The 19,314-nt window shown below is 33.7% G+C and overlaps 1 protein-coding gene across 1 annotated transcript in view; it reads left to right on the top strand.

The window, feature by feature from the left end:
* LOC149793325 (hemicentin-1-like) overlaps positions 1-19,314 on the top strand; it is a 157,373-nt gene that overhangs the window by 75,343 nt on the left and 62,716 nt on the right. The window contains exons 10-13 of the mRNA XM_089968982.1: positions 1,338-1,616; positions 10,706-11,008; positions 14,736-15,050; positions 18,793-19,098. Of these exons, the coding sequence (XP_089825108.1) occupies positions 1,338-1,616; positions 10,706-11,008; positions 14,736-15,050; positions 18,793-19,098 (1,203 nt within the window). The remainder of the gene's footprint in view (positions 1-1,337; positions 1,617-10,705; positions 11,009-14,735; positions 15,051-18,792; positions 19,099-19,314) is intronic.

The raw sequence follows: 19,314 nt of genomic DNA on the forward strand, positions 1-19,314 counted from the left end.
CAGTGGCGGCATCAACACCAAAACTGCATTTGAGTTTCATGTTAGTTTAATGTGGTTAAATTTTGTAAATTAGCACTCAAAGTGCAGCTTGAAATACATGAACATTACATTATGATGTAATATATATGACGTCACTTTTTATGTGGTTTTATTGTAGCACTATGAAATATGGGAGAGAATGGATGTGAAATTACTTAATTGCAACTTCATTCTCATGTTAAATTATGAAAAGTGCTTGAGCAATTTGACTAATCACAAAAGCTGTCTTTTTGAAAGAAAATTATGAAGTCATTGTAGATCCTACAACAGATGGGGAAACTTTTAGCAATTTTTGACCTACCATAAATCTGCTACACAGGTTTCAGTTATGGAAAACAATGTGATCTCTATAAATTTGATTCATTCTGAAAAACAATCACTCTCCCATGTACCCATTTCTTTATTGGTTTGATAAGTAGAGTCTATGGTCTTCAACCTGTGCAAATTTAATGAATATTAAATGCTCATTCAGCTGTTTTTTTATGGACAGTTAGTAAAAAGGTGCTCTTTGCTGTATTCTTTTTATGTAATGACTGTTATGGATAGATTTTTCAGCTAACATTAGTGCAAAAATGCACACCAGTCTAGAACTTTCACAAGATTTTGGATTGCTTGGATGTTTATCTACCATATGGCCTCACTTATAAGTCAAGTCAAACTACAAGCATCAAAGATCCTAATCTGCCTGAGCATAATTAATGCTCCTGCAGATCTGGGTGTACTGATTACTCGCAACAAACCACACACAGCTAGATCTGCAGGTACATTATGCAATGGCAGATCTGGGTCTCTGTAGTTTGCAGTTGGATTTGACTTATAAGCAAGTATATATGGTATGTAAAAGGTTTGTGTGAAGTTTAATACCGTGACCTATCATGAGTGATCACCCTTGATGTTTCTGCATATACAATGAGAATACAGCACAGTATGGTATGCAGGTGAGACCTGTCATGACCACCCCATTCCATGGAACCCATGTTTGTTAAGTGACATAGAACTGAGTCAAGATCTGATGATGATAATTGGAATATGAAACAAGCCTCCATGTTGTCAGTGTCACCCTCAGTAAAGCATCTCATTCAAGACCATTTCCATTTAATGATTAACTTAAATTTTTGATCTACAAATGAAGCATTTAGCTAAATTTCTTTTGATTTTCAGTTAGAAATGTTAGCTATATTTAAGCATTCACAGAAAATGATTATGCCTTCTTTATAAATCTTCATTTTGTCTTTGTAATTGTGTATAATTTTATTTACCATAGAGAGCTCAAAACTTACATACCCTTTATGTTTCAGATGTTCTTGATGTGACAGTAACAAACGGTATAGAAACTGGCATTGTGGGTCAAGTCAAGACATTATTATGTACAGTCACTGGAACCCCCATCACATCTGTTCAGTGGTTATTCAATGGTAACACATTGACCAATAATGGATTGAAATACTACTGGCCCACATCCAGTACACCCAACCTTCAAATTAGCAGTTTGACCATTGCTGATGCAGGGGTGTACACATGTTCTGCCTCCAATCAGGCAGGGACTGATTATGCTTCCATCACTTTCACTGTAATTGGTAAGTCTTCAATTCAGATTGTGTTCCTTATGTCCGTTCTTTTAAAAACAGTACTGGGGTATTGTTAAATTAAGTTGGTTTATTCTTGACAAGTACTTGAATTTGGTTGAAAAGCTCTTTGAATTTTTCTCCATCACTTTATCTGAGCATAAAATTATGCATTATTTTAAAACTGAGAAACGTTTTTAATTCAGTCACTTTGGTGTATATTTATTTTCCCAAAATAACAAATAAATAAAAAAATGAAATTGGATAAAGTTTTGTGGAAAAATATGAGTATGAGGGAACCTGCCAGATGGAGTAGCATTCTATTGCTGTAATGGCATCCCATATGAAGGTTTCCAGGGGGACTTAAGGCAGATTTCAGACGGGGTTTTAAAGCGCTTTCTGCCTAAACCATAATTGCACATATTATGGGAGCTTAGGCAAATTTCTAGTGGAATTCAGGCAGATTCAAGGCAGAATTTTAGGTGAAATATGCAAATTAGTTGTTCTAACGTTCCGTTTGAATAAAAAGACTCCGTTTAAGATTTCTGCCTGAAAAAAAAATCCACCTGAAATCCTGTACAAAATTTTCCAGGCAGACTTTAGGCAGATTTCAGATGGGTTTGTTAAGCATTTTCTGCCTAACCATAACCTTATAGAACCTTAGTCAAATTTCAAATGGACTTTAGGTTGATTTCTGGGGGCATTTTAGGTGAAATATGCAGACAAGTTGTCCTAAAATTCTGCTTAAACAAAAAAATTCCATCTAAGATTTCCACCTGAAATAAAATTCTATCTGAAAAAAACCCGCATGAAATAAAAATCCACCTAAGGTTTCCATCTAAAAATAGGCTGCTTAAAATGTCTTCATAAATATCATCCAATAAAAAATCTGCTTCAGATTCCTATTAAGCTGCCTAATGATTCTTAGACTTTATTGGGAATCAATGATAAATATTCACAGTAATTTTTAAAATGGATCATAATTTTTTTTGACAGACATTATCAAATAAGATTTAGGTTTTTCTTGTCCTCATTTTCTTTCTAAATACAAAACCTAATCAATGATGACATCACTTAACGCATTAACCCCTGGTGACGAGTTTATGAGGCAGGAGGTAGTAGCCTACTGCCGAGCTCTGTAGCGTCGAGGTCATGTATGATACACTAAAGTGGGTGATTTATAGAAAGGCAGACAGATGTAGCTCTACAATGATACCAAATAATCTGAAAGTTCTAGTTGCACTACAAAATACAGAGGGAAAAACCTCATTTTTGGACCCAATTTTTTTCCATCCAATATTCGCCCATGGTCGGAATCTGATTTTGTGTCTTGATTTGAGACTTTTTGGTCTCAGATCTAAGGCAGACTGGTATGAACTAAAAACAGACAGATGATCCTTTGCAAAAAGTAGGATAAGATGGGCATTTGGAATAAAGAGTGGTCTTGATATGAAAATGATGGGTCCATTAAGCAAAATACAACAACAAAAACAAACTTTTACCTTTTACCTTTCTGCTCATGCGCGAGCCAAATAGCCAATGAAAAACAATGTTTCTAACACAACTAGGCATTATGTTATTGGAAAATCAGGCAAAAATGACAAAAACCTCAAAGGGTTAATGTGTTAAGACGTTATCATTTCACTGAAAGTTTGGTGATATTTCACAAATATTTTGACCAAAACATTCATTGAAATTTTGGCAAGATCTCACTAAAGTTTCACTGAAATATTTTGAGATTTCAAACAAATTCTGACCAAAACTTTCACTGAAATTCTGAGGTTTTACAAAAATGTTGGCTAAAACTTTCATTGAAGTTTGGAAGATCTCTAACATTTCATTGAAAACTTTGGTGTGATTTCACTAACATTTTGATCATTATATAGTATTTTACTGTTGTTTCAGTAGTTTTTCAGACATTTCAAAAGGTTTGAAATAAATAATGGACATACATTAAACAGGACTTTATTAACCAAGATGATATTTCAGTGTACATGAAACAAAATTATGCTATTACTGCTACTACTACTAATAATAAAGACATTATTTAGGGAAGGGAACTCAATTAGTTACAGAATTAATCTACCTTGAGGCCTTCTATCTATTCAACATGATGTGAAAAATCTGTCTTAACACTAAATAATTAAGTGATTTTAAAAATCAAAATATCAAGCTTGGAACATATGCACAGGCATCTGTGAACACATAAACATATATAAAATATATAATATTGCACTGCATTGAAAAATTAAACTGAAAATGATGCAAAATGTTATAGAAGGGTGATCATGTGACCTCATACAAGAATCTGTTTTGTATCTTAAATTAATGTACAACTGTTTTTCTATAGAGAATTTTGGCAGTTGGGTTTTAAACCATTGACACTTAAAGATGTTTTGCTGTGACCAGTTTGAGTTGAATTTTTAATTTTTCTTCAAATTATTAGGATTCCAAGAGATTATTTTCCCCTCGAAATTGTGCTCTAAATTAATTCTTGGACAAATACAGCTATAGAAATTTACACAGAATTTAAGCACTGGAATATTATTTTCTGTGATTCAACAAAGTACTGTTGATACATCATTATGATGCTGACCACAGCATATGTCATTGCCTTCCAATTTGGATTTCATTGGGATTCAGACTCAGTTTCATAGGGACATTTTATTACTAGTACCTTTAATTTTTAATTCTTTGATTATTCTTTGATTAATTTTGGATTTGATTTGTAAAACCGTACATTCTTTTTCTCATTTTTACCTTGTTTTTCTAGGGAAATAAATTATTTGTTAACTTTTACAAAGCTTGTTGTCTTCACTCTTTTCTTGTTACGTTTTGTATGAGCCTAAATGTAACAATTGCATGTCATGATATTGCAGTCACTGAATGTCACTATATTTTCAAAATTATTGGCAAACTCTCAGTGAAATTTCAGTCACAAATTCTCACTGATATTTTCATAAATATTGGCAGAGTCAGTGAAATTTCAATTACAAAATTTCACTGATATTTTCAGAAATTTTGGTAAAATCTCCTAAAATACCTTAATTTTAGTGAAAAAAGGACATTTGAGTGAATGTCAAAAAATGTTCACTGTGATTTCGCTGAATTTTCAGTCACATTTTCACTAGGGTATGATTTTTGTAGAGCATATTTTAATAGGAATCAGAAAAATGTATTTTTCAGAGTAAACATCAGATCAAGACCCAAATCCACCTAGTACCAAATTTTCTAAGTCAAAAGATTCATCTATGCTTGTAGTTCTTTTGATAAAGTTCAAAATTACACTTAACATTTCTGCTAAAATCAGTCTGTCTGAGTCCAAAATCCATCTTAATGTAGGAAAATGAACTGGACATTCAGAACTTTTCCATCTAACAGTTATCCTTTAGGAGGAATATAAGAAATAGTATTCTTAACTATTAGAGATTCAGTCTGTCACCTTAGCCATATTACCAGTCCACCTAAAGGCTGTCAGAAATTTGGGTTTTTTTAAGCAGAATACACCCTGAATCCACCTACAATTCAGGTGGAATCTGCCTTGGAATATTTTTAAGATTTATAAAGTCCTTGGAGAACATTTCTGGGTTTGTACAAAACCTGTGTGATGCTCTCTTTCCATCTGTTTATTCATCTGTCTGTTGTCTCTAGTGAGATAATTGGTTTCTTAAAAAGAGATGGTTTTTGCACAGGTTTATGTTATGATTTTTAATTCACCTCTCCACAAAGCCAGATGAGCTTATGATATGACCCTGCATTACCTGTTCATTTCCCATCTGTCAACACTTACTTATTAACATTTTGGACGCCATATTCCTGATATGATTATGATAAAACTTGGAATATAAAATTATCTCATCAAGATCTCTGAATAGTATAGCAGTGAGGCAGATCCATTCATGTTAATGAGGTAATCTTGCTTTAGTTTGGCTGAGGATTTTTTTTACAAGGCACATTTTAAATTCATTTTTTTTACAAACTTTGAATATTGCTTATATCAGAGACAAATGCATTTGATTGGTGGTGCTTCTTTCCTGTCTGCAGATCATATTTCTGAACCATTTTTTTGGTAAGACTTTGAAATTAGGATTATATTAACAAGATCTGACAAGTTCAGTAATGAACATGTGAACATCCATGGACAGTAATGAGGTAATCTTGAATCTGATTTGCTGACTCAGGAAGATTTATTTCTGATATAATTATTATAATATAGATGTATGGCATCAACATTTGAAAATAAATACAATTTATGATAATGAGGTCATGATCTAGCATCTGATTAGCTGAACTTTTTACTACTTTGCAGACCATATTTCTGGTCAGATTTTAATTAAACTTCGAATAATGATTATCCCTTTACCTCATACAAGCGTCTTTGGACGCCTCTACTCCATTCGCATGGAAGCGCCTTTTGACGCCTTTACAAGATTCGCGGGGAAGCACCGTTCGACGTCTGCTGTAAACATCAGCCATTTTGAGCTAGTTTTCGTAGCGCCACCTTCGGGGAAAACCACCTATTAGATACTACATTCATTTCTGCGAATGACAATTACGTCAGATTACGTGGTCGCTATTCATGCACTGGTCGTTATCTGCTATTTAAAGTAACTGGGTCGTAATCTCCACTCTCCAAAATGGCAGCCGTGGATTTCATTCAGTACGTACGATGTTTTCACGATTAGAATAACAACCACGAAAGATTCAATAAATTATGTAAAGTCTCTAATATTGATGTAGGCAGCAATTAGTTTCTATAAATTATCAAATTCAGATGACTTAGTGATGTACACAAACACAAAAACCTTGTAAATTCCGAGTATTGGAAATGGCAGCTACGGTTGGTCACGCGGCCTCACTGACATGACGGTGAATGAATTCTCTCTCGATTTTGAAGCACATAAAAAAACATTATTCTGTGAAAAATAATTACACAGCTATAACAATCGGACTTTACCCTTAAATTTTTCCACATATAATATATGTGTACCAAAAATGTAAAATGGTTAAAATTGATGTTAAACGTAACATACACTACATTGCTTAACAGTTCACAGGCAGGATTTCATTCAGTACTTACGAAGTTTTTATGATTAGAATCACAACCACGAAAGATTCAATAACTTAGGTGAAGGCTCTGATATTTATGTAAGCAACAATTAGTTTTTATTGATTATCAAATTCAGATGACTTAGTGATGTAGACGCAGACGAAAAACATGTAAATTTCGAGTATGGGAAATGGCAGCTACGGTCGGTCACGCGGCCTCACTGACATTACGGTGAACAAGTTCTCTCTCGATTTTAAAGCACATAAAATATTCTTCTGTGAAAAATAATTACACAGCTATAACAATCGGACTTTACTCTTAAATTTTTCCACATATAATAGCTGTCTACCTAAAACGTAAAATGGTTAAAACTGCTGTTAAACATAACACCACTACATTGCTTAACAAATCACAGGCATGCCTATGGGTATGCGGTCTGCTAGGTAACATGTGTTCTATTTATAGCGTGCTGCACTTTGTCACTATGCTCTGTGAGGTAAAGGGTTATCTCATGAAGAGCTTCAACATGTTTTGTGATAAACAATGAGATCTTTACACACTAATGGAGTGATCTTGTATCTGATTGGTTGAGCTTTCTATCAATCAGTATTGAATGTTTTTTTTCTTCTATTTCAACCTGACAGGAAAAAAATACAGTGATATGGTATACATGAATTAAAACCAATATATGTCGATTCTTTTGACCAGTGAGAGCAGGGGATACCATTCAATTCCTAACTGGATAGAGGTTTGCAACATAGGATGGTTTATGCTGTATTGTAAAATTGAGTTGGTACTTACAGATGTAATTGGAGTAAAATGTGTTAAGTAATAATTTGATACCTTTAATCAGTTTCACATCTGGGATAGGAACTTGTTGTTGTTGGTGTAGGGTTTAACGCCATTTTTCAGCACAAGATAGGCTATACATGGCAGCCAGTATTAATGGTGGAGGAAGAACCCAGAAAACCCCCGGAAAGAACCACTGACCCACGAGAAGCTACTGGCAAGCTTTCTCACATAACGGGATAGGAACTGTGTGCAACATATTTAACAAGCAAACCTAAATCAGCAAACTAGATTATTGAATGCTTTTAAAAATTGGTATTCCATTTTGAATAATAACCATGAAATTTAATGTTATAAAAGAACATTAAGTTGTTTAAGTCAGATTCATTAAAAGCAAAGTCATTAAAAAAGTCTCACATTAGACCAAGTGACCCCAAGCAGTAAATCTGGGCTTCCAGTGTCCAGTTTAAACAGTTCAAACCATGACATATGTCTTGGTCATTACTGGTATGTATTGTCAGCTATTGAAACAGCAGATAAAAAGTGTTTTAATTAAGTAATAAATATACATGTATATTCATTGCTGTGAAAATGAGTTAGCTGTTTGTCTGCTTTTCAACCACACATTAACCAAGATATAATCAAGATGACTTCTGATCCAGTAGTGTGTTATGGGTATGAATGGAGAAGGAAAGAATTCAGTCAGGTGAACTTTTTAAATTTTTGATTGGGATGTTTGATTAAAAAAAGTTGCAGGCTGCCAGGAAGCTCTCATTAATCTAGTAGAATCATCCCAGAGATGTTATTTTTGTTGGTATTTTCTTGTGGTTTCATTTTTATATTTGATCAGGTTAAGGTAGACATTTTCAAAAATGTCAATCTTAAGTAGGAGATTCTGAGAGTGTAAAAAAAGTGTGTTAATTTTAACTTCGGTTGGATGTTACTTAAGGCACTACATGAAGTTGTAGGACCCATATAAGAATCACAGTGTTTATCTTTCCATCTGTCCTTTTATTAACACTTGTAACCCGTATAGCTATGCAACCTTTACAGCAAATTAGATGCCATATTGAAGGTATATTTTGTATGACATGTTGATGTTCCTTTTCAAGATTTGGTCTTTTAGGGCTAATTGTGATGGAGTTATTGCCTATTTCTATCAGTTTTGCATTTCTTTTTATGGCAGATCTTTGTAACCTAGCATAGTTCAGAAACCATTCAACATAGTATACTTTGATGCAATTTTGTGTGTACACACTCTCCTGGACCCAGATGTTTTGTCCCATCAACTACAATTTATAGAGTTATGGGACATGACGTTTAAGTGAATATCTTCAAATGGAATGTTGCTTTTAATCAGCATAGCTTTGCAACCCATGCCTAATATTGGTTGCCATTTCGGTAGCTGAATAGCCTATTACATATGGATGTACATTTTGAAGGTTTCGTCTTTCAGGTGCAGTTTTGATGGAGTTATTACCCTTCTTCAATCAGTATTAAATCTCCACTAAAGCAGATTATTGTGCCTTGCATTTTATTTTTATCTTTACCATTTTGATTAGAGTTTTGGCCCCTGATAAATTAAATTCATATGTTTACATGAGATGTTTCTACTTGCCACATAGCTCAAGAACAATTCAGCATGCTCTGACACATTATCTCACAGACTTACATGAGTGTGTCTTTTATTGGTTTAGTCCAATCACTCAATTGTAGACAGAGTTATGGCCCTTTTAATTGGCTTCATATGTGCAACAAACTTTGGTTTTCCAACAGAATTTATTCAGTTCAAGGCCCATTCAAGCAGTTTGTAGAGTATGGTTCTTTGTGATGCACCCATTGATAATAGGTCTAGTTTTGATTTTAAACAACAACTGAACATGAAAACTGAGTGACACAAAGGGTCTTTGTGATTACTGGAGAAATCCAATTAAACATGCCTTTAGGATTTTGAAATTGCTTATTGTGTTTAAAATTGTTGATGAAATTATGACATATGTGCATACTTATTCTAAAGGATGTTTTTATGTCTGTGTGTCTGTCTGTCTGTTACTTGTCTGTTGTCAAGAGCCCGCTGTGGGCTTAGAGGTGTAGAATAAACCTTGTGTACCCTCATGCATGTCATGATGTGATTAATAGAGGCAACTTTTTGGTGGGGGTATGTGTCTGTTGATATGTTGCAGCTGAAAAGACCATTTACTTTTCAAAGAGTTCAGTGTATATAAAAAATGTGACTTTGTATTTTAAGGAATTAACTTTTTTATGGCTTTAACTTTTTTATGGCTTTATCTCAGTTTTGAGTGTATTTTCATGCCTACCTACCTAGCTACCTACATACTGTATACATCAATGCCACACTTTCTTTGGGAAGCAGTGGTGTTTCGCCCAAGCTTTTGTTTTGTATATTTCCATATTTTCCTTCTTTGTCTGTCTCCAAGGCATAATTTGTAACTCATACATGTCAACATTGTCATAATAGATTTTTCCTGAATATGTGGCATGACTATTTACCCACCCCCGTCAAAAATGAAATCAGGAAGCAGAACATATGGCAATGCATGTAGGTAACTTGCTGGACAAGAAATGCTTACAGCCACAACAAAATTAATTGTAAACTGTTTTGTCTTTAAATTTTCACCATTAAGCAACATTGTTTAAATATTTATAATTTCAATTTGAGTGACATTGTTAAAAGTATTGTGCATTTCGGCACTTATTATATGCCAGGTGCAAATGCTTATTATGACTTTATACTATTCACATTAATCAAGGCATGTTTTTAGGGTAGCAGTTCATATCATATTTGTGTCCACTTTGCATGTTCATGTCGTCCAAGCGAGTCATGTTCAGACGTCAGATTCTCATGTTGATTGCTTATCTTTCAAAAGTTTGAACTCATTCTGATATCAGACTCCTACATCCACAAACATTCAGTTCAGATGGGTATGTTTTTTATGTTCTAGTTAAATAAACTGAGGACTCCACAAAATGGGAGTCTTTTTGTTTGTGAGTGATGTATAGATTAAACACAAACTCCACCAGCACAAATCTGGTGATTAGACTTAGAAAATCATGCTAAAAAGAGATGCAATTTTCCCCATGACTTCTCAACCGAAGCAGAAAGATTAATGTATGTCTCCATCTATTTCTATGCAATAATATTTGTCTGTCTGTCACTTTGTGTTATTCACACACACACACACACACACACACACACACACACACGAAGTTGAATAAATTCAGTGCTGTTTATTTCTTTCAGTAAGACCGGTGGTGAATATTGAAAGTTCCATGGACCTTTCTGCCAATGAAGGAGAAAATGTCCTCATCACCTGTGTCATTACCAACACAACCACCATTGACACATTACAATGGTACTTTCAGGATAGACTTCTGTACCACTCTGACCCACATTATTTTTGGCCTAGTGTAAGTGCTGTGTCCATTCCTTTTGATGGTACTTTGAGAATTTATAGTGTGACAGCCCAGGACACGGGGACATACAAGTGTCAGGCCACCAATGCTGCTGGTACAGGGGAAGATGTCATTGGCCTGTTTGTTTTAGGTACTGATATTTTTGCTTGTTTTTCATTTTTAATTGTTTGTTGATGCATTTTATAAAGAATTTTGACAAAATAAGTTTGATGGTAAACATACTGACTTCAGATAGGTTTGATAAAGTAAAGAACATAATTATATGATTACAGAATGAATTGTGTGAAAGATGTAGTCCTGAAAAACTGAAAAAGAATGCACTCACTCATCTGAAAAGTAACCTTTACAGAGCTCATAATTGATGCCAGCAAGCTTACAGTTAATGGATACTGAAAATAGCTTGCTAGTTGGAACTATTACAACTATTATCAGAATGCTGCGAATACAAAAACTTTTCATTTGAGCGCTGACTCAGTTAACTCAATTTACAGAGTTGTAAATTGTTGATAAATGCATATTAGCTCTAGAGGCAACCGACATGCCGTATGTCCAGCCTTGTGAACAGTTGAGTTTTAGTGTGCTCGGTCTCTTTTATTTACCTGCACTCAGGACATGTACACTTTGATTATGTTTGTACACCTGTGGTTCAATATCTGTGCAAATGAAACCTATTTCATGTAGAAATATATCCATAATCTTCTGATTACAGGTAAATGCTAATGTTCTTTATTTCCATTAAACATGTTGGTTTTGTTTATATGTCTTCTGATTACAGGTAAATGCTGATGTTCTTTAATTCCATTAAACATGTTGGGTTTGTTTATATGTCTCCTCTTGCACCTTGGGCAGTTGTACTCAAATCATTAGTTCTGTTTCATTTGGCAATCATCAAAACTAAGTTAGGGTAAATTTTTCATATTATCTGAGCTCTAGGACTTTGCTGCATTGCACTCTGGAAATGCACTCTGGAATTGTGCAATTAATATAAAACATAATTTTATGTGATGTATCAATGGATAATAGTTTTGTTTTTTCTCAGGTTTTCTGTGTCCAAATTTAATATAATACACAATAATATACTTTAACCTAGTTATACAATTACCAATGTTACCAAATAATAGAACCATAATTTGGGATTGATATAAAGACAAGGAAATCCCAGTTATGGGGTTGCATTATTTGTGTTCTATAAGAATGTGCCAAGCAGGAGTCCAGTGACTTGGATTCCTTGTCTTGTTGCCAAACCCTAGGTTGATTATTTTTCTCACCAATATCTTCATTTTATCAACAAATAATGTGATGTTTAAATTCTATTATTAATTCTACTCCTAATTAATGATATGCAGCCTTAATGTTTCATGAAATGTCATCTAGTTAAGGGTTGTTAGTTGCATCATTACATAGCACCTTGCTAAAACCTATTAAGACAGTCTTCCCATATGACAAGCACCCGATGATAACCAGAGTGGGATGAAAAAAATAAGGATGACTATATGTGAGAGTTCTCTAAATAAAGACAATATTCACCATGTTTACTGTCAAGCCCATGTTAGTGGATACCGTATATACTTGCTTATTAGTCGAGTCAAACTGCAAACAACAAAGATCCTGATCTGCTGTAGCATAATTTCACTACAGATCAGGGTCTGTGTTGTTTGTTTTACTGATTACTTTGAAGAAACTGCAAATAACCATATCTACTGATTCAGCATTATGTGACAGCAGATTTGGGTTTGTGCAGTTTGCAGTCGGTCTTGATTATATATGGTAGTGAGTCATAGCAGTCACTTTTCTAGTTGTGGAGTCATCATCAAAAGTTTATTATGGTTGTGGCTTAATGTTTTTTAATTTGTATTCTCTAATATGGGCAGCCATCACTGCCAAAATTACATTAATCAAATGATGTAGTATGAAATCAAATGATTTAACCCAGCAAATGAAATGATAAATCCAAAATCCAGATTCCAAATGATGTGGTTTCACATTAAATGATTTAACTAACAAAACGGAATGATGAATTTAGATTCCAAATGACGTGATATTAAATGAAATGATGTAGTATGAAATGAAATGATTTTACACAACAAATGGATTAATGAATACAAATTCCAAATGACGTGGTATTAAATGAAATGATGTGGTATGCAATGAAATGATTTTACACAACAAATGGAATGATGAATTCAGATTCCAAATGAAGTTGTGTGATATGAAATGATGTAGCATGAAATGAAATGATTGAACCCCAAAAATGAAATGATGAAATCTGATTCCAAATGACGTTGCATAAAATGAAATGATTTAGTATGAAATTAAATGATTTAAATAACAAAAAAAACCGATGATATCTGTTTCCAAATGACATGGTATTAAATGAAATGATGTAGTCTAGAATGAAATGATTTAACTCCACAAATGAAATCATTAATTTAAATTCCAAATGATCTGGTATTAAATAAAATTATTTAAACATCAAAACGGAATGATGAATTCTGATTCCAAATGATGTTTTATTAATTGAATTTACATAGCATAAAATCAAAGGTAATGTTGTTAGATCTCTTTACTTATATTTTCTAAACCCCTTGATGGATTTTCTTCATATTTTGGGATGAATCATTATCGAACTGAGACAATTCAACCTGCAACATGTTTGCTCAGTCTTTTTGTCCTTGGGGTCAAGGTCGTACATTTTACGGCAGTGCTTTAATCATGGGCTGGATATGCAGATATTATATCAACAATAAAAACAATAGCATATCCAGGCCATTAACTACCTACAACAATAAAACAATGATTTTCACTTACTGTACTGTGTGTTAAAATTTCAATAAAATACAGAGCAACTATTGTAAACCCTTTTCAACATGGCAAACTCTTCAGGCAATTGCCACTGTTTGTTTTGAAATCAAGTATTTATTTTGAATTAGAATTTATTTCACCTGGCTGTTAGACAAAGTGAGCTTATGGCAAGGCCCTTTATTCATCATGTATACGTGTTCCTATCAACGATTGCTATTTGTAAGATCTTATATAACCACATGACCATTTTTCCACAATGTTGATGGTATGAAGAGCTTTCAGGTTTATACAATTGCTGCTGGTGTTCTATAAGACCTGGTTGTCAGTAATAAAAAAAAGAAAACCCTTTGACCTTTGACCAAATTTGACAGAAAGCACTCTGGTCTAAATGGTTCTTAAATTAATGCAAAAAATATTTATCAGCCATCTAATATGGCAACTGTTCCTAAATATAGAAAAACCTTATACGATTTTTTCTAAAAAAAAAACATTGAACAGAATTAGACCAATTTTAACAGAAAGCATTGATAACTTTTCACTTTTATTCAGATAATGCAAATCTGCAATAAAATTTGACCACTGTTACGAAAAACAGAAAAAGATTTTATTCTCAGAAATCTTAGAATTTGACCATTATTGGCAGAAAGCATTCTGGCATGAAGACCTTTCATTTTTATACAGGTAATGCTGATGTGTCATAATTATAGAGATTATGCTGATTCATGATAAATTAGGTGATGGTCAAGCCAGAAGAAATAGAAAAACCTTTTTGTAACTTCTTAAAAGTAACTGGGACAGAATTTGACTACATTTCTAAAACAAAATGATTTAGCATGAAGACCTTTTGAGTTTGGAAAATGCTGGTGATCAGCCATCAAATATAGCTGCTGTTAGTTAAAATAGAAAAATCTTTAGATGTCAGGAAACTTCATACAAAACCATATTTGATTGCCTTTACATTTTGGCTTTTAGGTTAAGTTACCCAGGTACGTGATCTCAAACCTGTGTCTCATGTTTTCATATATATTGTAATATTGATATGTGAAATTTTGCAGCCAGACCGACTGTTACGATTACTGGTCCATCATCTCTCACAGCATATGTTGGCCAAGCTTTGAGAATCCCCTGCACTGTATCTGGTTCTACTAGTATTACCTTCGTCCAGTGGTATTACAACAATGTTCCTCTTGGTAATAATGGTGTTCGTTATTCCTGGAGCGGTACACCAGCTAGTGGTAATGGTGCCATCATCATCCACGATGGCACTCTCACAGTATATCCTGTACAGATTGGGGATGGCGGCACATACGAGTGTAGAGCTGGAAACACAGCTGGAACCAGAAATGCATCTGTTCAAGTCACTGTGTATGGTATGTATATATGCATGCATGTAAGTAGATGATGATGAGAGTGATGATGAGAGTGATGATAATAATGGTTGATACACTACTATTACTACTACTACTGCTTATACATCTATATGTACTACTACATAACTATAACTACTTTTAACCAATTTTATCTAGAATATGACTACAGTCCTTGTATCTCATTTTAACCTGAATAAAACCGCAGTCAATGTCTGCTACATATTTGTGTTGTCTCTATAGAGACATGTAATACATCACAAATAATGTGTACTTCATCAGTAACTAAGGAAATGATCAAAGTGCATCTGTTCAGCAAGAGTTTACAAACAAAAACATCTTTGGAAAAGAGCTTTATTGATTGAAAATCAATCAGTAAGATCATGGATCAAAACTCGGGTGTTGACAGTGAGGGTAGTGATACTGAAGATGATGATCCTGATGATGCTTTAAATAATGGATCAGAAGAATGCATTATAATGGATTAGAAGAATGGATTATAATGGATTAGAAGAATGGATTATAATGCTTTAAATAATGGATTAGAAGAATGGATTATAATACTTTAAAGAATGGATTATAATGCTTTAAATATGGGATTAATGCTTTTAACACATTAACCCCTGGAGGATTTTGTCATTTTCACCTGAAATTTGAGCAGGAGACACATTTTGGAAAGTATTTTAGAATACATCCTATTACATCAACCTCCACATGATTTTCCAATAACCTAATGCCTAGTTGTGTTAGAAACATCGTTTTTCATTGGTTATTTGGCTTGTGCATGAACAGAAGGGTAAAAGTTGGAGTTCTTTTTTCTTTTTCCTAATGGACTCATTATTTTTGTATTGAGATCACTGTTTATTCCATATTCCCATCTTATCCTGCTTTTTGCAAAGGTTCATCTGTCTGTTTGCATTTCATACCGGTCTGCCTTAGATCTGAGACCAAAAAGTCTAAAAACCAGACACAAAATCAAATACCAACCACAGGTGAATTTTGGGTGGAAAAAAATCAGGTCCAAATAATGTGGTTTTTCTCTCTATTTTGTAGTGCAACTAGAACTTCCAGATTATTTGGTATCATTGTAGAGCTACATCTGTCTACCTTTCTATAATACCACCCACTTTAGTGTATCATCCATGACCTTGACGCTACAGAGCTTGGCAGTAGGCTACTACCTCCTGCCACGTTAACTTGTCACCAGGGGTTAATGTGTTAAATACTTGATTAGAATGCTTTAAATAATGGATTAGAATTGCATAAAGTTGTCCAAAATGATGACACATTGTATCTTGCACTGTTTGACAGTGATTGTGACAAAGAAATGGATTTTAAGACATTTAATAGGAATGGATTATAATTATTTTTAAACTTGGTTGTAGCCATGATAGAAGTTTGAGAATGTTATGTAAAAATAGTTCTTTGAGAAATTTTGGTGACCAGTTGGTAAAATTAGTATAATGTTTGAACTATTAGTGCTAGAAACTTTGAATTAGGACCAAAATACTGAAATAGAATAGTCCTGTTCACATACTATTTAGACCATTTATCTTTCTTTGTAAAAGATTCATTGAACATCAAGGTAAGTAATTTAACCTAATTAATTTTTAATTCCTGTTTTAAAATGCACATGTGATGCAAATTGTATTACCTTCTCAGTGAATTATAACTTACTAACAGTGGTACAGTGTTTTTATTACACGTGGTGCAGGTCATCATAATTTTTACTGCTGCTGTTGTAAGATGCTCTAATTTACCACCCTGTATTTATAATTCTTTCTCCTGTATTATACACTGCATTTGAAACTGGTAGATAGGATAAAATGGGCTAATTGGTAGATAGGATAACATGGGCTAATTGGTAGATAGGATAAAATGGGCTAATTGGTAGATAGGATAACATGGGCTAATTGGTAGATAGGATAAAATGGGCTAATTGGTAGATAGGATAACATGGGCTAATTGGTAGATAGGATAACATGGGCTAATTGGTAGATAGAATAAAATGGGCTAATTGGTAGATAGGATAACATGGGCTAATTGGTAGATAGGATAACATGGGCTAATTGGTAGATAGGATAAAATGGGCTATTGGTAGATAGGATAACATGGGCTAATTGGTAGATAGGATAACATGGGCTAATTGGTAGATAGGATAAAATGGGCTAATTGGTAGATAGGATGAAATGGGCTAATTGGTAGGTAGGATAACATGGGCTAATTGGTAGATAGGATAAAATGGGCTAAAACTACTTGGGTTGATAGTTAAGATGATGATACAGAAAATAATAATGACAATAATAATAATACTAATGACCAAAATAGTTATAACAATAACAACAGCAGAAATAATATTTCGCACTATTAAATGCTCACATATTTAGAATTCTTTTAATGTGTGATTTATGATGGTCTTTCAGGTTACCATAAGTATAGAGTGAATATGATTTTCTGTTCTTTAGACTTGCAGTAAGACTGAATGACATAATGTTAGTGAGAATTCATTGTCTCTTAATCAGTTGTCTTTGTTCTACACTTTGAACTAAAATCTTCCTGGTTATATCCAGCAACTTCAGAAAAGTCCACATTTTGAAGAAAGCAAAACAACAGATTACTATGAAATTTCATCTTAAAATTATCAAACACTACTTGGCATTCTTTAAAGCAAGAAGGTAAATCAATCTTTTTGAAGACAGTACATTAAATTTGTTTCTTCATAATTAGGGCTCTCCACGTTTAGATTAGGAGAAGCCCTACAGTATTTTTTTATTTTTCCATCCATCTATCCATTTATCTCATCCATTCACTCATCTTGTAACCACTTTAGATCTGCAACCCTTGCACCTAATCAAAGATAAATTGCACATAAAGTCTAGATAAGCCTTCTAAATGTTTCATCTTCTCATGTTCAATTTTGATGGAGTTATTGCCCTTTTTCTATCACTGTGAAATCTCCACTACAACATATCCTTGTAGCCTAGGAACCATTCAGTATATTCTTAGCAGTGTTTGATAGAGTTATGGTCCTTGATAATTAATTTGCTATCTTTACACAGGATATTGCTTTTAACTAGTATAGATGAAGAACCCTTCCAAACATTCCGATGTAATTTTGTGTATGCATTGTCTGTTCAGTCCTAGACCTAGATGTACTGTTTATGGGCTTTGTCTTGTTGAACCCATTTTGAATCTAGTTTTGGTGCTTGACAATTACCTTCAGATCTTCAAATGGAATGTTACACTGACTTAGCTCAAGAACCATTTGTCATATTCTGATGGAATTTGACATGCACATTGTCTCAAAGACTTTTGTGTGTCATTTTTTTGGCTTAGTCTTTTCAACTCTAATTTGGACATAGTTGTGGCCCTTGTTGATAAACTTTATGTCTGTACATGGGATGTTGTTTGTAAACATTATAGTTCAAGGGCCATTTAGTGTATTCTGATGCAGTTTGGTATTATCCTTGTCTTTTAGACTTTGATGTACCTTTGGTGAGTGTTGTCTTGTCTACTCATATTAGACAGAGTTATGGCCCATGTCAATCAATTTAATATCATTACATGGGATGTTGTTTGTAATCAACATAGTAGAACCATTCAACATACTCAAATGCAGTCTGATTTGATGATTGTTATAGACCTTAATATCCCTTTTATGCACTACAACTCTTTGTTTACATATTGTTTTAATACAGGGCTATACGTGACATACCTTTTCTAATTTCTTTCTTTATTCTTTCAGCACTTCCTAAAGTTATGATGGCAAAGACTTCGGAATCAATTTATTCTAGTCGTGCTAGATTGGTCATTGGCTGTTCAGTGTCTGGTTATCAAATAACCTCTGTCCAGTGGTTTTTCAATAATGCTCAGCTTGGCAACTTTGGACGTTATTCATGGACAACACAGACTGGGACATTTTCTGATTCTCAGCCTCTGCCTGCAGACCTAGCTGTAAATAACATTATAGAAAGTGATGCTGGAACCTACACATGTAATGCCACCAATCCCGGTGGTTGGACAGCAGGAACTTATGTACTGAGTGTTGATGGTAGTATCAATTTTTTTCATATTTGATTTGTATTTATCAGCAACATCCATGGTAATAAAAGCATATATCACATTGTGACATAAAATATAGCTACATCATAGATACAGTACAGATCAAAGCCAAAGGTACAGCTCAATTCATTTGTGAATTAAGTACAAATTAAATATACATAGCATTATACTGTATGTATGCATCTGGTTGGGGCATGTTATTACA

This window comes from Sinohyriopsis cumingii, chromosome 8, assembly GCF_028554795.1.
Source record: "Sinohyriopsis cumingii isolate HCF-2022 chromosome 8, ASM2855479v2, whole genome shotgun sequence".
In the NCBI taxonomy this organism is placed as follows: Eukaryota; Metazoa; Mollusca; class Bivalvia; order Unionida; family Unionidae; genus Sinohyriopsis; species Sinohyriopsis cumingii.